Genomic DNA, 26,220 nt, shown 5'->3' with positions numbered 1-26,220 from the left:
GGACTTCAGTTCAAGCCAGAACATCTACACTGCAATTTTATAGCCCCACAGCCCAAGCCAGGTGACCCAGGCCAGCCGCGGGTCTTTTATTGCAGTGTAGACATACTCATAGAGGCCTGATTTTCTGAACTTCAGAAACCCAAGCTCACACAAAGTTGCTTATGACTGGGCAAATGAGTATGTAGGTATAAAGACAGCTAGTTAAACTGGCTATTTGCATACAAACATATTTGCACGTGTATTTGCAGCAAATACATGTACAAATTAGACATGCAATTACATCCTTTTTTTTTTTTTTGCTGGCAGCCTTAGGCTTCTGAGGTTTTGAAAAATCAAGCCTTAAGTGTTTTATAGTTTACTTTCAGTGACTGGTAGCAGGAGTCCAGATTTGTATAAACTGTGTTAGGGTAAATGGATAATCTGCAGAGGCCTCTCTCTCCTTCCTTTGAAACTACCACTTTCACTCACAGCATAGTCCACCAATTGTAACACATGCTCATTTGATGCAGGCAGGATTCAGTGGACTTAATATATCAGTTAAATCTAGGGGAAACACTGAAAAGGGCTATTCAAAAATATATGTTTATTTTTCATATTCATCCACTCAGGAAGCACTAGTCAGTTTCTGTATGTTTTATTTTGGGTGAGTCCTCCAAGTCAAAACCCAACAAGGCAGCTGTCTGAGGTTATTTAAATACCTTTGCTGGTACTGGAACATAGATTCTAAGGCCAAAAGGGACCATTATGATAATTTAGTCTGACCTCCTGTATAACACCTGCCATAGAACTTCCCCCAAATAATTGCTAGAGCAGATCTTTAAAAAAAATCCAATCTTGATTTAAAAATTGTGAGTGATGGAGAATCTAGCATTACCTTTGGTAAATTGTTCCCCTGGTTAATCACTCTTGCCGCTAAAAATGTATGCCTTGTTTCCAGTTTGAATTCGTCTAGCTTCAGCTTGCAACTGCTCAATGACGATTCCCCATTTACAGTTACATTTTGAGACCTATCAGTTAACCATTTTTAATCCATTTAATGGGTGCATATTATTTTTATATCATTCTAGTTTTTAATCAAAATGTTTTTAAGATTTGTCTATTTTGAATATCCATTCAAACAAATAAGACATCAGGAATTGCTTGGAACAGCGGGCCAGATCCTCTAATGGTACAATTTGATGTAGCTCAATTGACTTCAGTAAAGCTACACTGCTTCACAGTAAATCTACAAAGCTAGGCTCTGGCCCAGTATGTTCAACCACTTCTAACAAGTGTATCAAATTTTACTGTATGTATCTAATACATCACTGAACACACTTAATAATGTTGGCATTTAAAGAGTAGCAGTATATCATAATGATTAACAATAGCAGCTTTGATCATTTATAAACATCTTTCTTCCAGAAGAATCCCAGATTGCTTTACAAACTACATGTCCTTTTATCCATTATTCTAAGAGTCTTTTAGAGCTATCCTGAATGAAATGAAAGAATTCCACCTTCTGAATCACTAGTAACATTTCTTCCAACTAATGGAGAATTTTGCAAAAATTTCCCACCATCACTAATATGGGTTCAGCTTTACTGGCATTAGCAATTTTAAATAATCCTAGTATAGAAAAGGCTCTAAAGGTCTCATCCAAGAACTGATCTCAGCTCCACTTAGTTTATAAGATCTGACAAAAACACAGAGCAAAGTGGTCTGATGTTTATAGGCTTTGTAGTTAACATCCTTTAAGATGAAAAGGAGGTGGTTCAGATGCTATACTAATGAAAGGCATATAAAAAGCCACAGGTAGACAACCATTTAAACATGTAAAGCTCATCTTCACAACTAGAAGGACTTATGTTTTCTTTTAAAATAAAAGCACAGGTAATAGCGAAAATATAGAAAAAATCATCAAAACATTTAAAGGGCCAGACTTTCAGCTAGATCACAACAGCTGTACAGTCAAAAAGGCACATGCACTCCTCGCACCTACAACAAAGAGCATCTATTTGTGCAAACTGAAAAATTAACAATATGATTTTCCTCTTTTGTACTAGAGCTGGCCGAGTATTTTCAAAATTTAGACATTTCAATGAAATGCCAAAATTTAGAAAAAAATAAGGGAAGTGGGAAATTTTGAAACAAATATTTGTGATTTCCCCCTCCTCCATTTTTTTTCACCAGATCTTATTTGAGCACTGTTGCAGGCTAGCTAGCCCTTCAAATGCTAGCCATGCTCAGCCTTTCCTGGGACTTGTAGCTAGTTTAACGCTGACAGACCCTAGTCATCCGCAGTCAGGACTGAACTGGGGATGTGCATGAGCCTCTACTGCATGAGCTAAAAGCCAACTGGCTGTTAGCTAAGGTTATAGAGCAGACTTATTTTATCTCTTTAAGTGGTCTCGGTGCCACTAGATGGGACAGACCAGGAGGTGTGTGGGTTACACTAGCACCAGCTGATGGTGATATGGCAACTTAGTGATAATTACTGAATCCAGCTGTGAAAGGGTTAGTAAAAGACTATACAGAGTGGAGAATGCAATTAGAAAGGGATAGAAATGCCACAGAGAAAGTAGGACTCTCCTGCAGGTTGGAGAACCCTGCAGGTTGGAGCAGGCTCTGGCTCCAGCAGGTGATGGCCCTGAGACAGAACTTAAATAGGTAGGAAGTCAGGTGGAAGGACCCATAGGGAGCAGCATAGGTTCCAGTGGGTGAAGCCCTGAATTGGAGTCTACAAGGAGTAAGGAGATCCCTAATGGAAACTGCCAGAGTCCTGGGAAAGGGAGGCAGGGAAAGAAAGCCTGTTAAGACAAGGAGCAGCAAAGGATGGACTCTGAAAGAAAAGGAGAGGCCCTGAGGGAGTACAAGTGAGAACACTTCAGTGGAGCCTGAGAGGAGCAGAGTCTGGCAGAGAAGGGAGAAGCCAGAGGCCTGCAAACCAAAGAGATACTGTGTTAAGCACAGGCTGTGGGGAAGCAGCGTAAGTGGACTTAGAGGCAGGGAGCAGTTCTGGGAAAGAGCAGAGTGTCTAAAGAAGCACACCTCGCTGCTTAATACAAGGTCCCTGGGCTGGAACCCAGAGTAGAGGGTTCCAGCCCCTGAGGAAGGGGCATGCAAGCCCAACTACACGAGCAAATTAGGCTTCTGTGAGGGAGGGCAGTAAGAACACTTCAATAGAGCTTGAGAGAGGTGGAAGAACTATTATCTGGATATTTATCTGGGCTTTAGGTGACTTGGCCAGAGGACTGAGCCTAGGGTGACCAGATAGAAGTGTGAAAAATTGGGACAGGGAGTGAGAGGTAATAGGACCCTATATAAAAAAAAGATCCAAAAATTGGGACTGTCCCTATAAAGTCTGGACATCTGGTCACCCTAGCTGAGCCATGGAAGACCTGGTGAGAGGCAAATGGCCAGTAGGAGGCACTAGAGACACAGGCTCCCTTTCAGCATCATAGCCTGAGATAAGGGGGTACTGCGAGTGGCGAGTACCGTACCTTACATGCACATAATTGTGGAGTTCCACCACAGCTTTTATCTCCCCTTTATTGTGGTGAAGGAGGTACTTTGTGCCTGACATGACTATCATGGCACATTTTATGGGGAAAACCTGGGATAAAGTGTCTTCCAACTAAGATTGCATCATGTTTTCAGTATTAGGCAGTGATATAGTGTGTCTTACCATAGTTCCAGGGGGTGTCAAATAAATAGTTCTTTATTATTATTATTTATTCCTCACAGAACCAACAACATTCCCAGTGATATACAAACATTTAAAAAGACACTACTCCTACCCAACAAGCTTACAATCCAGTGAAAGCAAAACAATTCACACACACATTACAGTACATCACAGTCCTGGAGAAAGGTGGTATAGGAATCTTGTAGAGATCATTGTTGAAAGGTAATAAAGTAGCAGAATGTCTTGAGGAGGGATTTAAAGGTGGTGAGGCAGACCACTTAGTGAATAAAGGAGGGAGATTGTTCCAAGTGTAAAGGGAAGAATCAAAAAAGCATGAAGAGGAAAGTAGAAAGATACAAAATGGGAGAGAATCTTGGGAGAAAGAAGGGGAGCAGGAAGAAATGATAGCAGAAAACCTGGAGCATATTTATCAATGGTGCTGAAGCACCTCTAAATGCTTTGATTTTATGGTAATTGTTTGTCCTTTCCGTTTTAACTAGATATATGGGATCATTACTATCTACAAATGTATTAAATGAATCCTTACCATCAACAGCCAATGAGATGACATCTTGGGTGTCTTCAATTCCATACATGACGTCACAGCGGTACACACCCGCATCACTTGCACGTAGTTTAACCATAGTCAGTGAAGCATCGCCAATATCCTCTGGGTGGGTTGGAACAGACACTCTGCCTTTGTAGCCTTGTCCTATTTTGATGTTCCCATTTTGGGCCACCAGAACAGTGGTTTCTTTCACATCTTTTCCGGTTTTATCCTGTTCAACCTTTGACCATTTGATTCGAAGAAATTCACTTGTATTGTTGTAGCTGGGGGGTAAGGTAGGCAAGGTTGAAAAGAAGCAAGGTAGGGTTGCTCTTCCAGAAAGGGAACCCTTTACAGGGGGGCTTTTTTCCACTTTAACTAAAAGAAGAAGGGGAAAAAAATCACATTAGTGGGCCAACAAAATAAGAACCAGATCAATTCCATTGCAATTTAAGGATTAAAGCTCACATGGGGGCTGATTCTCATGTCCTTTATGTTGGTGTAAATCAGGACTACTGTCACTGGAGTCACTAGAAGAAACTCAGAGGCGATGTGGTCCACTAGACTAGGATTTCGGAGCGTTCTATTCTTGACTCTACCTCAGCTTACTTGGGTAACCTTGGGCAAATCACTTTACCTCTCTGAGTCACAGTTTCCTTCTATGAGAAATGGGATTAATGTTACTGTCCCCCTTTGTAAAGTGCTTTGAGATCAACAGCTGGAAGAGGTAGGTGTGGTTGTTATGCAGAGGTAAAACCAGTATGAGAGCAGAATATGACTCATGGCCTTAAGCGCATTACAACTCTGAGAACCCAGGCCTTGGCTACACTGGCGCTTTACAGCGCTGTAACTTTCTCACTCAGAGGTGTGAAAAAACACACCCCTGAGTGCAGCAAGTTACAACGCTGCAAAGTGCCAGTGTAAACAGTGCCCCAGCGCTGGGAGTGCGGCTCCCAGTGCTGCAAGCTAATCCACACGGGGAGGTGGAGTACCTGCAGCGCTGGGAGAGCTCTCTCTCAGCGCTGGCGCCGTGACCACACTTGCACTTCAAAGCGGTGCTGCAGGAGCGCTCCCGCGGCAGCGCTTTGGAGTTTCGAGTGTAACCAAGCCCCCACCCATCATTCTATCAAGGGTTAACTCATTTTGATCTGTTAAACAACAGTCTTTCCAGTGAGATTCTCCCAACTATTAGTTCTTTTTTAACTGTTTGCCTCTTTTCCAATCGCAAGCCTTAACGTGTTGCTGAAACCAAATATTGTAGGATGTTCAAGTAAAGGAGGAAATTAAGCACATGGCGGTCCCTTCTTGGCTCAAACTAGTGATTATAGGACTTTTATCATAGTTTTATGACATCTCCAGCTGCAAATACTTTACAGGGAAATGCTTCCACCAGACAATATCCTTAGGGGAAAGTTGGCTACTGTTCACCCAGCTTGCCTACAGCATGTGTCTGGAGAAAGGATTTCTGTTTGCTACCATTACACACCAGCTCTTAATCCTCATTAAGTTATTAGGTATGGTTCAGTAACATCATATATGTATATTTTATCTCTTTCCTTTTCCACTGGCCTGCTCTATAACTCTTTCTCTGAGAGGCTGAAGATAATGATAATTAATTTTAAATGAACTAGGGTTCATAGTTTAGAAAGATAATATCTGCAAACTAATATTGACCACCAAGAGTGTGAGGGAAGAAACAAGTGCTGCCAACACATGGAAACTATCAAGCTGTTCTTATTAGTTGTCAAAAATGACTTCTGTGCTTATACTGTAGAAGATTCTAAAGAAAGAAAGATAACACCTGGCTATTTCAGAAACTGTTATGTTGTAAAGCATTTGAATGTTGGTTAAATTATTTTTTTCAAAGAGGCATAGATAGCTCTATACAACATATACTTTAAATGGTCAAATCTCTATTAGGTGTTGATATTATGCTCATCATCTTGGTATCTGAATGTCTCAATATTACAGAAAGGTACTGAGATTTAAACAAGTCACAAACTACAATTAAGGTCTAGAGACAATAGTTCTAACAAGAGTCTATTTGTAAAAACAGGGAAAGACCAAGACAATTCAGATACAATAGCCAAAAAAGTAAGGAATTGTTAGGATTACAGGTTGTTGGGTAAAAATCACCAAGGTCCAGGGTCAAATGCTCTTACTCATGTTGAGTATTGCCTTATTGCACAAATATTCCCACTGAAATCAATAGAGCTACCTGGGGAGTCAGGGGCTACTAAACCTAAGCAAGGGTGTCAGAATCTGGCCCATCATGGCATCAATGGATAATAAAGTAAGAGGGCATTATTCTAATCTGAAGTTTTACATTAGGATAAATGCCATTGGGTCTGATTCTCCACTCCACTACACCAGCTTTGTGCTAACATAACTGCAATGAATTACATAGCAGTCAAATTGGTGTGAGAGAATGCAAAATCAGGACTCTCGATTTCAATGGCGTTACCACCAGTTTATACAGGTGTGAGATCAAAATCACTCTCAAAATATTTCTTATTTCTTATGATGTCTAGTTGCTTTTTAAACAATGTGTATCTTCATTAAAGAGAATATTTAAAATAATAAATACCTAGTTCTATTTATCCTGCCTGTCAAAATTTTAATAATCTTCAGAGACAGTTGGTGGTGGCTGCAGTAATCTGCAATATCCGCACTGATCCCTGAGGAAATTTTCTCCTTAAAATTGATATTTACAGGTTGAGTTGACTGAAAGCTCTTGGCAGCAACCATATCATTATGATATACAGTTTATATCTGTTCTAATCTAGGGCAACATTTTGGAAAGAAAGGAGACCATGTGGCCACAAATACATCCATTTACTTTACAAAGTAAGTATCCCAGAGCACTTTTATAATAAGAGTACTCTCTGTTCTGACTTGCAGGCTAATCAGCCTAAGTCTGTTATTAGATAAAATAGGATTGTTTTTTTTTTTAAAGTTACTTTCCCCATTTGGGAAAAAAATGTTTGGCAATTAAACATGGGTAAGTGATGCTCCTGCACTGTTCCAAAAACTTTATTTCCTGTGGCAGCCCTGCTAGCTATTCAAGCATGATTTATTGTCCGCTGCTGAAGGCAGCCTTTTCTTCTTTTCTTAACCCTTACGTCCCTTCTGCTGCTTCAGCATTTTCCCTCTGACTGAAAGCACAGAATGCTCTCTCTTCCCCAGATACTCGGAATGCCACTTTGCAGACCATTCCTTAATAAGTACAGGGCCAGCAAAACAAATGGTCACCAAGGACAGCAAAGAACAAGAAGAGGTTCAGTAACAGCCTGTGTGTTTGTCTGAAGCTGAGAGGGGCAGATATTTGCCAATTTTCCTAGGTCAACAGCTCTCCTAGAGCTAATAACAGAAGGTGCTATGAAACCTGGACACACATTTTTCCAGCCCTTTTACCCAACTCCATAGCCATGTGAGACCTAAAAGCGCTAATGTCCTCTTGTATGTATTAAAAAGAAACATGGTTTTGAAATCACCAGCCAGGATGGTGATTAATACAAGCATTTTTCTCTTGCTAAATGGTATATAAAAAACTTTTCAGTACAACTGGTTAATGGAGGACACACATGCACACACAGAGAGACTTGAGTCCAAATCACCACAAAGAGCCACACCCTTGGAGCCCTTGCTCAAGCAAAATTCCCAGTTAAGTCAATGGGAACTTTATCTGAGTTAGGACAGTGGGAGCAAGCCCAAAGAATCACAGTGTAGTCAAGTTATGGGGACCTCACTAAGTAATCAGTCATAACTATCAGAGTACTCTCCTTCTGATCTAAATCTAAATTTTAATGACCAGCTTATCACTAACCCTAGAACGGGTGAATGGGGAAGGAAGGTATAAGAAATCTTCCCATGCATTGTGGCCCGCTGCAAAGAAATGTCAATCACGGTCCCCCAGTATTTTGAAGACTCCAGACACTGCTCCTTCCTACTTCCCTAAGGATGCAAATCATTTCAAAGAGAGATGGAAAGAGGCTGAGCAATGGTTCCATCCCTTCCACATGGAGCTGATCAGCTGCTCAGGGGGGAGCAGGTGCACAGTCCAAAGGCATGGAGCATTTATCAGGGAGCTGGGGAAAGGATCATGTTTTAGAATTATACCAGACTGCTCCCCTGCCATGATGCCCAGTGTGAGCCAGTGTCTTACAATGCAACGTGGCCTCATGTTGCAGCCAATCCTGATCCTAATAAATGACAAATGAAGGTCTGTTTATTTTTCCTCACATAAATTATCTGGGGGGGTTCTTCCTTCATTTATTTATCCACACTGATGTACAGGACCATGTTAAGGGCCAAGCCTTGTGGATTTAACTGTGAGTTTCCCTATGTTCTGGTGGGTTTCTTGGAGCCCTCTATTACATAAACATGGGGGTTTTGGTGTGAGTTTTTAAAAATTGTAGAACAGTTTCATCTCAAACCTGCTGTAATGTTCTACCAGCCAGAGTTAGTGTACCCTGCTGCCAGGAAGTTATAAGGATTGTGGGGTTGCATAATTAATTAAAGGGAGGTAGTTTAAAATAGGCAGCTCAGTGAGGCTATAAATTCCATACCACTGCCTCTTGGAGCTCCCTGATAGAATTTCCCCTTTGTGAGCTTCTACCTTGAATAAAGCTGTTTTCCTTTTGACTTTAACCAGAATTCCAGCTATGTGTTGTTTTGGACCTTGCCTCAGGTCCTCCCAGTTCACAGTTTGGGTTGTAAAAGTCAGCTCATCTTATCGGTGAAGTAGGGCTTGCTCTCTTTCTTTTGAAGTTGGACACAAAATAAAATATTTGCTCCCTGCCTGAGAACAAAGACTCCTTCCCCAGAATGTCTTATACAATCCTTACTTTTGCAAAAGTTGCAAATCCCTGAAAAGTGAAGTATGCAGAAAAGGGGCTATATTAAGGTAAAAAATAACAGCAACACCCATTGGTCTGTATGGGGCAAAAAAGTCTGGATCCAATTGAAAGGAATGTCCTCCAGGAGGAGAAGGTGTTGAGAAGAATGGTCTTGCTGTGTAATTAAGTTTAAGAGGACAGAAACTTTGACAGTGAGTAATCAGACAAAAAATATATTCTCATGGAATCAAAGATCCTATTTATGTTAAGCCAAGTTTACAGGGGAAGAACAATTAAAACCCTTTGTTGAGAGTTCATCAATAGTCTGACTATGCATACTCTCTATAGTCCAGTCTAGTAGCAGCCATAACAAATACCTATGATCTCATGTGCTCTATTAAATCTGATTTCTTTATATACTGAGCCTAAGCAAACTCTGTTCATTAACTCTAAATCTTCTAAGAAGGAAATTCAATACTTAAGAATATAACAATGTTAGATTGTTAAATTAAATTTTAAAAAAAATCTGGACTACCTGCAAGAACATGTATAGAGCTTTGAGAATGGAGGTAATAAATTGAATCCCAACAAAAAGTTCACTGTGTTCCTACCAGATGGTTTGTGGTCTGAGCTACTGCAGTAAAGAGAGGGAGGATGTAAACCAGGCATAGAGTACTGAAGGATCAATTACTTCTCATACTCTGTCAGTAAATCATAGAAAACCAGGCAAATGTATATTCCATCTGCAGACCTGAATATTATAGCACACTCACACGTACATATATATAAATATACAGGTACAAATAGATGTTTATTATGTATTAGTCACAGACTCAAGTGCAGACTGCTACTGAAGGGATTTTCTACTCTTTTCAGGTTTTATAGGGTCTTCTTGAAATCACACTCATTCGTGACATGACAAATGAATGTTTAAATTGGGTAGGTAAATTCCCACATTTATCACAGTCACTAGTCCAGTTTGTAACCTAACATACTACACCATCAGCTAGTTCAAAAGTGAGTGAATGTCATGCTAGCAACCAATGTAAACTTTGTCCATTAACTTCTGTCATTAATCCTTTATGTGCACTAGAGCAAACAGCACAGGTCCTGTGATGGGGCACTCCTTTGACCCCACAGGCTTATGTGGTACTTCCTGCTGTTCCACTCCCAAAAATATCTTATGGGAATTTAAAGGATCTTAAAGAAAACACACAAGAGCCTCTACAATTTGCTTTTAAAACAAAAAAATGTTTTTGTTTCTACATACAAATTATGTGCTTACCTTGCATATGTGCTAGGTATATATGGATAGGGCCACATACAAGGATGAGAGGGATGATAAAATGAAAGAAAGACTAGAACAATAATTAATGATGACTATATAAAATATTGCATCTCTGTAATCTGCTGTGTTACAAATAAAGTTGGAGTTTTGTTGTGTTTATCATGGGAATCTTGGATTTCAAGACTTATACGTTAAAAAAAATCCTTACAAATATCCAAACCAAGCCCTTTAGAGACTTTGGCATGGCAGGGGGGCTGGTTATGGGGAAGACATGATGGCAAGCAGTTGACTAAACCACACAGAACCTAGACTGCTGCAAACGTTTAACCTTGAGCTGAGTGACAGATTATTAGAGAACAAAAGCAATGCAGTGACACACAGGACCACACCAGTGGATGATCAGTGATAGTTTTCACTCCAAGAGAGATAATGGTTCTTCCCCAGTTATACAGAGAGAATTAAATAGTGAAGAGGCCAGACTGGGTCTGCAAAGTTTGGGTCCAGTGAAGTAACTCCTGTCCTCTAAAATGGCATTGCATGCATGAGCTCTATTCCGGACATTTGTTCTAGAATGGAAAATAATGGCTACTTGAGATATAAACCAATCTGTTGACATTTAGATCTTTTGGGAAGTATTTTTCTGATTTCCTTTGCCCTCTTCACAATGGCCATTCTGTGAGGTTTTCTTCAAATTGCTATGATAAAACTACAGCTCTAAATGAATAAGAGACATAGCAGTCATACTGCCTTTCTAGGGATGGGAGACTTTCCATCTGCTTCCACCAAGCCACACACAGATGATCATCAGCCAGAATCTGGCCCAATATTATTGTCATCTGCTTATCTGGATGCTTAGCAGTGGGTTGCTCATGTACTTTAAATCCCATACCGGAGAATCTCTGAGCCAAATTAAGAAGTGTTAAAAGGTAGTGTAAATTATACATCAGTAACTTGGTGTGCCTGTGAGTGTGAGTAGAATTGCACAGTATGGGGGCAGGAGGGCACAAAGGTATCAGGAACAGAAACTAACAGGAATGCATAATAAGGCTTAGAGCTGCTTGTCTTGTACATTCTGCCTCCTGCTAGTTGCTTTTCCTGCTAAAACCTCACCCTTTTGCCTCTCATAATGTGAATTACACCCCTTTACAGAATATAAATTACCCCCATTTGTGTCACTTTTGAAGTTAGCTTGTTATGCTTAATAGCTCTTAGTTTCACTACAATTTATGCTAGATATTTCTATATTAATGGAACAATACAACTCACTGGATAAGTACTTCTAAATTCACCACTGGATTCTTTAGCATGTAAACTCATTTTGCAAATCTAAAAACCCCTTCCCATAATGATGTCCCTTGTCTAGCAGCCCTCATATAAGCAGTACATTAAATACAAGAAGACCCATATCTCTCTCTCTGGTATGCAGTATTTTCAGTTACATTGCTAAGTAAAACTTGAAAAGAAGGTTGCCATTTACTAACCAAAGAAGTCCCAGCTCTCTAGGGAAAAATCTTAGAAACGTAGTTGTCCGCTCCTGGAAGTCTTTGAATCTATTGTCCCTGAGGGCAACTCTAATCTCTCTGGCCTGCTGTGTGTTTAATGAAGGATTGAAAAAAATAAGGGAGGTTTAAGTAAAAAATAATGGTGCTTCCATCCTGATCTTAGGAAAAATATATTTTACTTTATATAATGGGTGGGCTTATTTCAGCATCACAGCCATTCACTTTTCTCTAGAAAAATCTTTGAACAGTTTTGTAAGAGCCATTGGACAAGCTGGAGAAAAGAATTAGTAATTTTATATGCAAGCATTTGCCAAGAGAGTGGAATCAGCTCAGAAAGCCCCTATAAATAGATGCATTTACCCTTTGCTGCCTTAATAAAATGTACTGTATTCTTGGTCCTGAGAATCATAACTCCATTATTAGAAATATTGAGGGGATAAAAAACCATTTTACTCTGTCTGGTAATCCGTATTACATACTCCTATGGCACTTTGCATCTTTTTTTTTCCTTTTTTTGTATTCCTGTAGCATCTAGAGTCCTCAGGGGAGAGTTTGAAATCAAATACACAAGACAAACAAAGCATAGAAAGGGCACACAAAGGGGAGTGGCTCACACAAGGTCATTCAGTAGAGCAGAGACAGAAATAGAACCAGGTCTCCTGAGTCCCATGGTATCAGCCTCCCCTCTAGATCATGCTGCTTCTAACAGCCACTAAGGGACAGTTCCAATAAATGTTTCCACGTGATACACTTACCTTTATGCAGTGCATATGTTACAACTAAGGTAGAGCACATCCATAAGACACTTTTTATATTTAATAACATCTTGACCTACAAATAAAGAAAAAATGAGTAAGTCAAAAGTATTCTAGTGTGTACCTATGAAGTGTTGTAGGTCAATACATCAATACCTGTCCTTAATATTGAAGATGATGATATACTGTAACAAGCTATTTGTCAGGGAGAATGGATTAATATTAAGATTCTTTCACATGTAAATCACTGGCGTGAATCTAATCCAGTGCAGCAGTGACAGAAAGTCATTACCATCTGGTGGTTGATCCATGGTGTTGATGAAATGAGAACAAGTCCAAATCCAATTCGTAGCTGGTGTATACAGCACACAAAAACACCGTCATTTAGAAACTTACAAACTGCCACACTGACCAAGAGTCCATTTCATTTCACAAGTTACCATCACAAATGAATTCCGAAGGTGACTGAATGACAGCATCACAGTTCTTTCCAACATTTTGCTGAACACAGGTTCTCTTAGGACCTTCTGCTTGCAACATATATTCCTTGGTGAAATGTCATTGTAAGGACTATGTGGCCCCATTATTACAGATGCATGGTGGATTTTAGGTTTCTGTTTCCAAAGTGTGATTTGGACAATTCAGTAGTTTTGTGTATACTTTCCTCCCCCTTTCTAAGCTATGAGCCCCATCAAGAAACTGAAAAGTTCTCTAAAATACACAGTGTTTCAATAACAACACATTGCCATTTCATGCCAGTTCCTAGTTAAATGTGTTGCCTGTAAGAATAAAATGAAAATCTGAGGTAAGTACACAAGTGAAATTAAAATGATTCCCACTAACTGATAGCCACTATCTCTTTACAAATTTCTAGCAATCATGAGAGGTAGCTTTCAGTAACAGTAAAGGTTTCTGCGGCACTGTTGTTGTGAGGCTGTTAGTTTGAGTTCATAGGAGTTTCCTGATTTTCACCTCAGAATATGCTACTCATGATCTCTAATTAGAGCAGAAGCCAAAACTGAGAACTATTTCATGTCCTGAATAGAATATAATTTAACTTACTTTAGGGAAGTATGGAGCAGAGATTTATTGGGAGTCAATCTACCTTAGAACTATATATGTTTAAGTATTAAAAAGTCATCACTGGAATGAAAACACTGGCCAATGCAACAAAAAGTCCTCACTAGGCAAAGTGGACACTCACACATGATTGCAATAAACATAGTATGACATTCTCTTATAACATTGGGAAATAGGCTCAACGTAAAGATATTTTGTTACACAACCTACAGGTATATCCCCAAAACCACATACCTGTATCTGGTCTGGGATACATTCCATAATGGGAGTGTGGTTCAGAAAACAATGCAGAACATCTTAAATCAACCCTTCACAATGTGAGGCTCTTGAATATCTAAACAGGACAATGTTATTATTCCCACTCAAAAGAGAATATATTCCAGGAGCTTTACATTCCCAGCAAACGGATGGCTAGTGTTACTCTGTTGCATAGGGAAACACATTGTGCAACATTTTCCTAGAGCATGTGGAGGAGAAAGCCAACTGCTTTCCCATGTAGCAGCCCAAATGCTGCCAAACACACCCCATCCTTTTATTACCAACTGTACTGGGCTGGGATTACAGTGTGATAATATTTATGTTGCAATGTCAGGGTTCACCCACACTGAACCTTGTGTGATAGCATTGACATTGCAACAAAAATGCCATCACACAAGGTTCACATATTTTTGTGGTTAAATCCAAAATAAGAATTATGACCTTAATGGGTTCATTCAACCTGATCCATATCTTCAGTCAGAGTTATCTTAGGGGGTCAAATAGCAGTGCTTGATCTAAATCAGTTCACAAGGACATGGCTAGTCCATACCATTTTACTTGGCAGGGAGAGGGAGGTGGGGGAAAAGAAAAGATGATTAATTCTAAAAGTCTGGGCAGTTATACCATCTCCTAGACCTTCATCTTGAAATGAGTGCACGAGTGAAATGGCTGCATAAAAAAGAGTTGTATATGTCGGAACTGGTCATTTGCCCTTTATTATTCTACAGGTACTAATTTTCAAAGGTGGGTATCTCCAAAAGTTGTGCATATCCTGCATTTGTATGCACAAATCATTATTTAAAAGAAATGATTCCTCATTATTGTATATCATCATTGGTAGACTAGGAGGAAGAATGTGTTTGGTGCCTATGGGGCTGTGCAATGCAGAGGATGGGTCCAGGAGCCCCTGTATCCAGACAGTTTGGGATCCACCATGACCAAGGACTGTTCACGGCTGGTGCCCCCTATGGGTACAACTTCTTCTAAGAGAGCATGGAAGTGTTAAGACCAACAAGCTATCCAGCAACAGAGGAGAGCACATGCTGTGCCCTCCTAAGGGGTTGTGCGATGGGTATTTTTCTCCAGATGCTTTAGGAAACAGTGGGCTTCCCTGCAGCACAATATCTCCTAGAGTGCCCCTTTTGGGGTTGTGGCTGCCCCTCCACGCTTTATAAAGGTTGTGCCCGTGGCTAAACGGGCAAATAACTTTAACTGAAGAAAACAAGAACAAAGTGTGTACTGACTTTGCACATTTCATTGCCAGGAGGTAACCCTGGTCTAAGGGAGCAGGACCAGCAGAGTCAGAAAGGAATTCAAAGAGAGGAAGGCCTGGGGATAGAAATGTGCTGCTTCTCAGTGGTGTTGGTCACAGATTGCTCCCCACTTCCTACCCCACTATGGTGCACTGAGAGGCTGAGTGAGAGTGAGGAAGCCAGCAGAGGGAGCAGTGAGAAGGGGAGAGGGAGAAGTGTTTGCACAGTGTATATAGCCTCTAAAAGCCAGGAGGAGAAGAGGAAACCTTGCTTAGTACCTGCAGACTCTGCCTGCAGATGAGTGACACAACATGGTAATTCTGCAAGTCAGGGCTTTGTGCACAGATGCTGGCATGAGGTCCTGCACCCTCCTCACTGAAGAAAAGTTCTCTACCCTGAAAAGTCCCCTGCAACAGAGCTGTGTCAGGGCAGGCCAGAGAAGGGACCATGGGACCCACATTTCTGCAGTTCCAGTGGCCACTCCACTTCACACAAAAGGTGCAGGGTGCCAGTGGCAGCTATTCCATCTGTGGCCCGGCCTGCTGGCTTCCAGATTCGGGTTGGGATTCCACCTCCCCACCCCACTGCACTTCACCTCGTTACTTGGAATTCATGCCAGGGAATGGCTTTCACTCTAATTGTTCAACAGTTACAGAATCATCTCAAAGAAATCTACTGTCAGATATTATTGCTGGCTAGTGATTGAAGGCTACTAGAAATAGCACTAAAAATAGAAAAGTAAAAGAGAGAGAAAAAAATGGTGAGGAAGGGTAATTGATAAGGGTCCTTGATGGTATCAACATGCCTTGCAGATGTAGGGCAGTACATAGGCATGAATGTTTTGGCATGTTTCATACACAACCTTCTATTTACTACTGCTGAATTTACAGTTGCTACACACCGAGCTTGAATGTTTTTTAAATGTTGCACAGTGGCTTAGCCATGCCCCATTGACTTTAATATGAAACACACCCCCTAGAACTTCTCACAACTCCAAAAATCTACCTCAAAATACATTAACTTTCAAACATCTTGCCCAAATCTCTAATCTGTAGGACCTACCTAATCAATTTAACAGTGGTTGTTTCTATTTTCTCCAGATTCACATGTGCAACTCCCATTGACATTATCCAGGGACACATATATGCAGTGTGGAAACAATATTCTAAACTGTAACTGACCCCAGTACAGCATGTACCTGTTGTACTCCAGTCTTTACATGCCTGGTAGTATGCTGGGTGTACCACATGCTGAGGCAAGGTCTATAGCTGCTTCAAACTCTCGGCCCTTCAGACCCTAGCCCTTGGTGGGTTCCCTTAAACATTCACAGATTCTAATGAAATAACAAAGGGTTCCTTTACTGGGGTGGCAGAAACAGAGGTGCAATTGCCTTAGGCACAATGGCTTTAAGACCAAACATCACAACAATTCCTAACTCAGACCCTATGGGCAGTCCAGTCCAGGGTATGAAGTGAGGCTCCTCAAACCTAATACCAGGGATACTCTCTCCAGCAACAATCACTCACTGACCTTCAGATCCCTGAGCCAGTATCCAGTACTTTTATCCAGCACCTGAAGTTTCATTCAGACCTATCCACCTCACCTTCTCCTTGCAGGCGCCTTCCAAGCATCTGTCATGGTTCTCATTGGCCCCCCCTCACCAGCCCCTCTCCTAGTCCTTTGGTCACACCTCTTAAGTTGACCAGCCTTCCCTCTCAGGTGTAGTTTGACTTCTATTTCTGGGAGAGCAGCTCCAGTCAGGCCAACATGGATTCCTCTGCTGGCTAGATGAGAGGTTAAACAACGAACATTAACAAGCCAGCAGGTTCATTATAGAACCATGTTTACAGATAGAGGGAGCCTAGACGGGCTGTGTAGTAGTTGACCTGCTGAGAAATAATTCTTCCCAATTCAAGACTGCAGGACTTGGGCATATGTTTTATTTCTACCCTCTATTGAAAAACGCACATGTGACACTTTTCAACTTGAAAGAAGCCAAAACACTTGACAAAACTTAGCATCTTAACAAGTGCTACAGACACTACACAGCCTGAAATGCTGCCTCCTTGGAGATAAAATAGCAGCAATACTCTAACAGCTCCCAGCAATGCTACCCTATGTCTAAATACTGGAAGTGAAGAGTATCTTTTAAGAATATTGCAGGAAGAGTCCAGATGAGCAAATATTACTCAAGTTGGAATTTGGTTAGCACATCTAGGGCCTCATTCTGATCTCACACCAGTTTTACACCAGTGTATCTGTTGGTTTAAGTGGGATTACTCCTGATTTAAAGTGATGTGAGAACTAATCTCTGCTTCCCTCTAAGATTCCAGATCAAGAAAGAGAGGAAATGCTTCCAGTGTGATACATATCTATGGAGCCAGAGAGATTGATGGTCTTTATCAAAAGGTGTTTGTCACTCCTAGTCATTTCCTCCCAGGTGGCAGTGAAATAATGCTCTGAGGGGCATTCATTCATTATTTTCTTCAGAAGAAGCCAGTGTCTGATGCATTGTGATCTGACATGTAACAACTTCCCATTGTAAAAGTTTATAGTGGTTATGTTTGTTGTGAGCAACAAAAGAATGACCAAAAGAATTAAAAAGTGGTTAGCCTCAATTTTCCTTGACTCACACCTTGCAAAGAAATGGAGCTTAGTGTTAGTAATGGCACAACATAGATCTAAGTTTTTTTTTAAAAAAAATAGGGATTTGCTGTCTCTTAGGAGACCCCAATCCCAGACCAAAAATCAGTTTGATCCCCCTGTGACATCTAAGAGGGACATCCTGGGGCTTCCTCATGGTAGCAGGAAAAGGCAGCTCAGGAGCTATGACCTTTTGTGGCCTAGCCCCAGGACCTAACAGGTTCCCCAGATAGGAGGCTCTTTAGCAGGGAGGGTGAGGCTGGGATGGTCCCACTCTCCATGTCTCTTCTCCACTCCTCCATCTCCCAAAAGCCCTGCTAACTTCAGAGTGATCTTGATTAGATCATATTGGCTCACAATTTTATCCACTGGACTGCCTTTTATTGCCAACCCCAAAAGTTCAAAAATCATGTCAGACCCAAAAAAGTCATGAGTTTGGCACTAAAATCACAAGCTTTTTTTTTTTTTAAGATCCTCATGATTTTTGGTCTGCGTTTTGATTTGTAAACTCCCCCTGCCCATCATGTGTAAGAGTATATGTGTGTGTGTCTGTGTGTGTATTATTACAGTGTTGCCAACTCCCCACAAAAGTATTAAGTTGATTCTGACCCCTGCTGCAGGAATTTTTTTGGCTGACTGAAGGTGCAAAGCTTCCAGCTTCTCCCCACATCCCAACACTTGAATGAATTAGTTATAGGCTCCGTGCAGCTGAGTATTTGCCTGCATCTCTGACCTCTGTCCCCTCTGCATACCCCACAGACCCATATCTGCTCCTCATCCCTCAGGACAACTCTGCTCCTTTTGCAGCTTCAGGGGTTCTTCCCTCTCCCTGCCCTGCTCCATCACACAGCTTGGGGTCAGCCACCATGGGGTTGTCTTCTCTGCCTTCCCTGGCCAGGGGGTGAGACAGCTCTGGGAGTTATTCACCCTACAATTCTTTCCCAGGCCTGGTGTTCTTGAGAGGAGCAGAGAGTAACTAACCCATTTTTCACAAGAGGGTGCAGAGCCACCAGGAATGTTGGACGATTTCTGCTTCCTCTTCCCCTCCCCCAAACTCCCCTCTGTTCCTAGGGAGGGAAATGGGGGGTAAGAGCTCTGCCTAACTCTTACAAAAGACTGGCTGTTCTTTCCTAGGACACAAGGAAATGGGGAAGGAAGCCAATCAGAGGGGGTTTTCCCCAGAAGTGCTACAATTCGGAGGAAGCTGGAGATTCTCAGGTCCTAATGAAATAGGCTCTAGCTGGGGTCCAAATAGCCTCATGATGAAATTGCAAGAGTTGGCAGCACTGCATGCATTTTTGTAATTTGGCCCTTATTGTGTAATTACCCTCTGGGGCCACATTTTTCTATTAATAAAGTGAGGCTCAGGGTTACAGCAACACACAGATAGAAAAAAATCTAACCAGCAGCTGCATCCAGCCATTTACAGGATCAGGCACCAGAGAAGTGAGTTAAGGCCACTCTTCCTATGGCTAAAGTGAACAAAGAGCCACTGCTCTCTGCAGAGACCAACTCCCCAGTGCTGCATACATACTAGAAAAGCCCCACCCCAGGCATAACATATGTGCTGCCTCCAGCCCTCAGCAGGACTGAGCACCAGCTGAGCCCTGCACTTCCATGTTATCGCTAGAACTTTCACAACTTTTAGCCTCCATAATCTACAAGCAGTCAGTATTTTATGTGCCCTTTTCTTTTACTTAATCTTGTCTTTCACCCTTTCATACCATCTGACTTGCATGTGATTAATTGCTCCATTGCTGCCACTTGGTTAACTTGGCCTTTGTTTAATTCATCACTCATTATCACTTGCACTGTTATGTCCATAAGTAGATTACAAACTCTTAACTAGAGTGCCTGCTCCAGTACCTTTCCTCCACTAACAGCCCCAAAGGGAATTCCTCTGGGCCACATAACTACAGCCCCAAGCAGAGGGCTGGGCTGTGCTGGAGGCTGAAGGGAAAGTGTCCAGAGCAGGGTGGCAATTCTGGGCTGCAGAACAATCTTTTGGAAGCTGTGCTGAAGCTGCTGTTAGATCAGTCTTAAGCCACTTTGCTCCTTGAAGCAGCCCAGAATCTGAGAGATGCAAAGGTAGCAGAAAGCCTCCTTTCCACCCACCAAGGGTTGAGATGCAGCACAGACTCTGCCCCTAGTTCTTGCAAAATACTGTGCACATGTAGGGTTAATCTGGAAAACAAGTAAGTGATGGTATTCATCCAAGTTCTGCCCACAAGCCCCTTCATGTTTCCTAGCATGTATCCCATTCTTGGCCCTGTCCTCCTCTATCCTTGCCTCTCTCAGTCTCATTTGTGTATTGTCCTCTCTTGCGTTCTTATGGTGAAAAGGAGAAAGTAGGGAAGAGAGAGGAATGGGAGCGGAAGAAAGCAATGGGAGAGGAGAAGAGAGAGAAATTGGGGAAAGCAGGAGGAAGACCTGGGCCCCTACCCAGGCTGGGAGGAGGAGGGGCAGGGAAGGAGATCCCTGGAGCTACCTTATCCCATTACACCAAGGAAGGGAGTATTGACTTGGGGGTGAGGCAAGGGAAACCTTGCAGGTCCTTCCCTGTTGTTGTATCGAGCAGACTCAGCTAGTTAGTCTTATCCAAGGGCTGAATTTGCTGTGTGCAGATTACTGCAATTTAAATACAAACTATGACCCTCACACTCCACAGGCAACAATTCGATTAGGCGAGCAAAAAGGGACTTATCCCCTGGCAATGCAAGCAGAAGCTGTACTAAGCTGGTCTCAGCTGGATGCCTCACTTTTTGCATATCTTACAGACTTTTCCAGCCTCACTGGTTAGGAGCCACTACTAGAGTTGATTGGATTTGTGTTACCTGTTAGGTCCTCAAATACACATGCATATCATATACATTTTAAGGTACCCACTGATGTCTTACACACCACTGGGTTTACATAACACACTCCAAAGATTCTAGCATGTCTGCGTCTGGGCTTCTACAAAGGACTTTGTGTTGCTTTTATCTTTTTTTAACGCTGTCATTAGAAATAAGTAAATTATAAAAAGAAATCTGTTCAACCCCCTCCCTGCCATTTGTGCACATTCAGCATAGCAACACGTGTGGCCCTGCTGTGCACCTAACAGCCTCATGTTCCAGTTTGCTATTGTTAGTCCTGGACTCCCATGCCCTGCCCATGAAATTCCCTTGACTTCAATGCACATGTGAATCTGAGGGCAGAATTTGCCCGTGTTAAGAATCCTGGAGTCTTGAAGCAGGACTCACAGCCTCTGGGTCCACACTGGGCCAAATTCACTAGTACTGGGCCTCAAAGGGGGAGTGTGATCTTCCCTTGAACTTACTGCCATAAGAACTATCAAAGGGGCTGCTGAGCAGGTGAATAGAGTTACCTCAAGGTTGCCAATTTGGAGCTTCATTGGCCTCCTATCAGGGAGAAGCTGTGCTAGTCTGTATCCACAAAAACAACAAGGAGTCCAGTGGCACCTTAAAGACTAACGGATTTATTTGGGAATAAGCTTTCCTGGGTAAAAAAACCACTTCTTCGGATGCATGGTTTTTAACCCATGAAAGCTTTTGCCCAAATAAATCTGTTAGTCTTTAAGGTGCCACCAGATTCCTTGTTGTTTTTATTGGCCTCCTATGGTCTTTATAGACACAACCTCATTCCTGGTAAATTGTCCATTCTAGTAGCTCTCCACCTAATATCAGCATAACCCTGCCCTGGGTGAGCTTGGCCCATTGTTTGTGTTGTGCCTTTGACACATACTAAACATATGTATGGGAAAAGAATGAATGGATCACATTTTGTTTCTGGTTGCATCATCTTAAATCCAGAGTGACTTCAGTAGGGTCACTCTAGAGATTGACACCTGAGATCACAGTCTAGACTATGGTGCTGCCAATGAGAACCTGGGCCAATGTCCAGAGCATTGAAACAGTCTGAGGTCAGTGGGTAAGATCATTCTATTAAGATTCCCTGTGATAGGGCCACATCTGGCAGGTTAGGACCAAGGTCACATTAATTCTAACCTGCCTCTGCTTGTTTTACTTTGTGTCATCGAGCCCTGCTACCGCTGTGCTCTATGCAGCTGAATGAGAAGATACCTGTCGTGCTGTTTTCCCCCCAGTTAAACAAAAGGCACCACCCGGGCAATTTCTCTGCAGTTTCTAGCTTAACGCGTTACCCAAGCGGACAAAGAAACAGCAAAGGATCAAGCTGACTTCAGAGCTCCCCACCCCCAGATGAATTTCCCAGAGTCCACGTGGCTGTAGGGAACAAGATCTCACCGGCTCACTGCCCATGAGTCCAGTAAGCTCCTAGTTAGTTGAAGGCGCGACAGCCCTCTGATCCCAGATCGCTAAACCGGGGGAAGCGCTGCTGGCATTGGAAAGTGCTCAGGCAAACTGCCAGAGTCCAGGTCCCTTCGGAGCTCAGTGATAGCAGCAGCTGGTAACGCCCATACTGCGCTTTCCTGCGATACCCCCTCTGCCCGCCCGGCGAAGACCCACAACTGCCCTAGAGCGGAATCAAACCCAAACCGAAACCCTCCAGCTTCTGCCTAATACTCCAGTCCTTGGCCTCCGAGCAGCTCCTTCCCCTCCTCATATCGTCCAATGCACGTTTCCAAACCCCAGCCGGGATTAGAGGGACTCTGAAAACAGATGGGGCGGGGGGGGGTGTGGAAGAAACTTTATCTCTGAGCCTGGTTTGTTTGCTTTCCCGAGCAGCTCTGTCTGAGCCACGTGGAGGATCCTCTGGCTCTTGTCATGTCACCGTTAGAAGTTTAGGGTTAATATCTGTTCCGTCTTGAAGCATCCATCAGCTGGGAGAGGCTGGAGTGTCAGCTAAACCGATATTTAAAGCAGATCTAAGCACTTCCTTAGCAGGAAAGCTTTTCAGAGGAAGAGTTTTGGAGGCGAAGCTTAACCTGAAAGTAAACCTCACATTTAAACAAGGCGTCTGCCCTGATAATCAAGAGGAATACTCTACCGTATTTTAGTAATAACACATTGTTTTAATATGCAAAGGGACGATGGAATAACACAAGTCATTGTTGTATGCAGGGGAAAGTAATCCTGGCCCAATAAACGCCCGGACTGGTGATTATTTACCATTCATTGTTGATAACAAATAAGGAATAATTGGCGTCTGGATGCTGGTTACAAAAATGTGATCTTTGGTATTCCCCGTTTCACCAGTAGGGGGAGCCGAGGGTCTTCTCGAGGCCGGAAGATTCCTGGACATCAGCTCAGGGTTTAGAACCGATTAAATGCACCGCCCCCACCATGTATCATTGCTCAACAGGAGGACGGAGCCTGTTAGCGATTTTACACAGGAACCAGGCCACTGAAGTCCTGTCCAGCCCATTCATTTATTGGCGGGATGGGGGAGGGGTTTCTAGGCACACAGGCTTTCCTTGCTAGAGAAAATACCCTGCCCCTCTCCCGGAGGTTGTCTCGGCGGCACTGCGTGTTTCATGGGAGGACGGACTGATTTTGGACCAACTCTCTGCTCTAGTTCTCCAGCTTTTATTATTCCCCAACTACCCAGATGAATCCCCCTCGCTTCCCAGACTCAGTAACATGCCGATGTGCTAAGCAAACAGCTGGATTTTCAAAGCAATTACTTCCAGCTGTGACATAGGTTTTTCCCTTTCGCTTGTATTGTATTGAAATGACGGTCCCACACCCTGTGACATTTAGAGAAATCTGGGCACGTTCTAATAGGATTGAGTAATAGTCACGGGAGGGCTTGAGGTTTTGTAAATTTCTCATTGCTTAGTCCCTTGGATTGTTATGGGTACCTCCTAGCTAAGCCATTCCCCTGGGCTCCAATGCAGCCAAGCGAGGACGTAACCAAGAGAAAGGGAAAGTTCCTTAATTATTCACTTTGGGTAACAAAATAAATAATAATAATAATAATAATAATAATGCGCGGCTCTTTCATTTGCCCTGCAATATGCCTCAGAGAAACGCCACTGGCCCTTACGTTTGGTTTTAAAGTTGTTTCAGATCTGCCAAGTCTTACTCATTTGGTAAGGAAACTCCCTCTTTTGGGAGGAAAAAGCAGTGTTTAAAACATCTCCCTCTTAGGACAGACTGTGCAATGCGTTTCAATGGGACATTACAAATCTCCCATTCGTCCAAAAAAATCTCCGCGGCTCATTCATTAAAATTGGCTCCGCTCTGATGTCTGAAGGCTAGATAAATGATAGATCAGACTGAACGTGACAGGTGGGGTAATGAGAGAGCATGTCCTCGCATCCTTCCTTAAATCCCTTTGTGTGCAAAAGTTTCAAACAAGAGCGGTTCAAATGGGGGAAATGGACAAGATCGCAACAAATGCTTCTATCTCTATGATTCTCCTTAGCAAAAGAGCTTTTTTTTTTTCCCGCCGTCTAAACTCCCTTAATTCCTTCCATGACGCTCGCTTACTCTCTTTCTAAAACAAAGGGGGAACCCAAGGACTAGGGAGAAAAAGTCAGCGTCTCGTGTTCCCGGGGAGCAGAGAAGCTGGCTGCGGGTGTAACAGGAGGTGTTTTGCTCCACTAACCCTGTGATCCTTTCTCTCTCTCCCCCTTCCCTTTTACCAAGAAAATGTGGCTTAGAGAACGCCTGCTTTCTGTCTCCTCTGGAGGGATGCTGTCTAAAGAGGTCCCCCAGCCCCTCAGCCTGGGGCTGCCCTGAGAGCAGCTTTCCAGGAACACCAGAAAAAAAACAACACTTGGGATATAAGAAACTGACCATACACTATTCCACAGGCAATTAAACCTGGTGGCTAGAAAGGCTCCCCAGCCAGGACCATTCTTCTTGTTCCATTGGTGGTGCTTTGTGTATTTAACACCCCTACAAATAGTTCCTCATTTCTCCCTTCGCTCAGCCTCCTGAGCCCCATTACAAATCAAGGTGCAACTCTACCTTGCTATCCATTCAACAACCAATACCAGAGAGTTATTTCACTGCCACCACCCCCAAACTCCTCTATTCCCCAGATTTCTTTGTTCTACTCTTTTCCCCAGTAAATGTTGTGGGTCACCAACAAAACCTTTTCATTTTCTACTTGTCCTTAAAAACTTACCCAGATTTTTTTAATTTACCAGATCTTCCGCCACCTTAGCTTTCCAGTTAAACGCTTTGTCTTTGAAGGTACCAACAGCAAACAATAGCTTTAAATATTACACGAGGTGTTTTCTAGCAGTCAAATGTAAAAAGTGCATAAAAAGGAGCATAGTTACCTTAAAAGGTAGTTTATTGCAGAGACTGCAAAAAATCACAACGCAGTGCTAGGACTAGTCCAGAGTTCCCAGTGGCCGCATGAAAGAATAAATCCCCTGGTTGGTGCTGGAAGGAGATGCTGATTCCGGGGTCTCCAGCCCTCCCCACTGATGAGCACCTGATTCCAAGCTGCTGAGTCTGAACTGAGTTCTAGCAAAAGAAGGAGCAAGACAGCTTGCCTGCAAGTTCAAATGCGAGCTCCAACACCCATCATTACTATATCATTGTACCGTCAGAGCTGCAAGAGGAGGGGCCCCAGCTCTGTAAGAGGAGGGTGGACCCACACATGCTCTTGAAGAAGCCCGCAGCAAGAGCAAAGAGCTCAGAACTCTGCAACACAGGAAAGGGGGCAGGAGCAGCTAGTTCCCAGCGCTTCCTTCGCCAGGCACTCCTCAGTCCTTCCTGACAAAGTCCCGGGGGAAGGGGAAGCTGCTTTCTCAGTTCAGCGCCTTACTTTGCACAGAAAAGTTGCTCCCGACCCCCTGCACACGATATGCTTCTGTTGAGTCAGCCCAGTACTTTTGGGGGAATATCCCTTACATGAACCCTAACGAGTCTGCGGGTAGCAGCAGATCATTTTTCATGTCCGGGGAAACTGAACGCGATCCCTTGCTGTTAGAACCATACAAACAAATAGAACGCTGGATAAAATTGTCGCTCACATACCATCTTCCAGCCAGAAAGGCTATTTTTTGTCCGAGTGTGAAGGAAGCATTGTATCCGTAATTAAATAATTAAAAGAGAATGAAGGAACTCTCCTATTGTGTCTTCCAACGCCAGTTAAATGGGGGGAGTGATCGGAATTGTAATCACTTAAAAAAAAAAACTCAACGGAGGTTTGTAATGAAAGAATATATTGGCAGTTGTCTGTGCCACATTCACAGGCAGTCCCAATTAGGGTGACCAGATGTCCCGATTGTATAGGGACAGCCCCCATTTTTAGGTCTTTTTTCTTATATAGGCTCCTATTACTCCCCACTCTCCACTCGATTTTTCACACTTGCTGTCTGGTCACCCTAGTCTCAATCCACAGCACTCAGCCAGGGTTTCCCCCATGATTTACTCATCTCCCTTCTCTTTTGAGATTAGATTAGGCATTTGCTGTCCAAATCTCTTTAAAACGGCAAATGAAGTCA

At 42.7% G+C, this 26,220-nt stretch overlaps 1 protein-coding gene across 3 annotated transcripts in view; it reads right to left on the bottom strand.

The window, feature by feature from the left end:
• The window catches only part of VCAN (versican), a 137,655-nt gene extending 112,165 nt beyond the window's left edge, over positions 1–25,490 (bottom strand). For all 3 annotated transcript variants that reach the window (XM_050944808.1, XM_050944810.1, XM_050944809.1), the window contains exons 1-3: positions 25,045–25,490; positions 12,598–12,673; positions 4,215–4,592 (exon numbers count right to left, since the gene is read on the bottom strand). In XM_050944808.1, coding sequence (XP_050800765.1) covers positions 4,215–4,592; positions 12,598–12,667 — 448 coding nt within the window. In that variant the 5' untranslated portion in view covers positions 12,668–12,673; positions 25,045–25,490. The remainder of the gene's footprint in view (positions 1–4,214; positions 4,593–12,597; positions 12,674–25,044) is intronic.
• Between the last annotated feature and the right edge of the window lie 730 nt (positions 25,491–26,220).

This window comes from Gopherus flavomarginatus, chromosome 3, assembly GCF_025201925.1.
Source record: "Gopherus flavomarginatus isolate rGopFla2 chromosome 3, rGopFla2.mat.asm, whole genome shotgun sequence".
Lineage (NCBI taxonomy): Eukaryota > Metazoa > Chordata > Testudines > Testudinidae > Gopherus > Gopherus flavomarginatus.
Note: the sequence above shows the minus strand (reverse complement) of the source record. Positions and strands in the feature narration are given on the sequence as shown.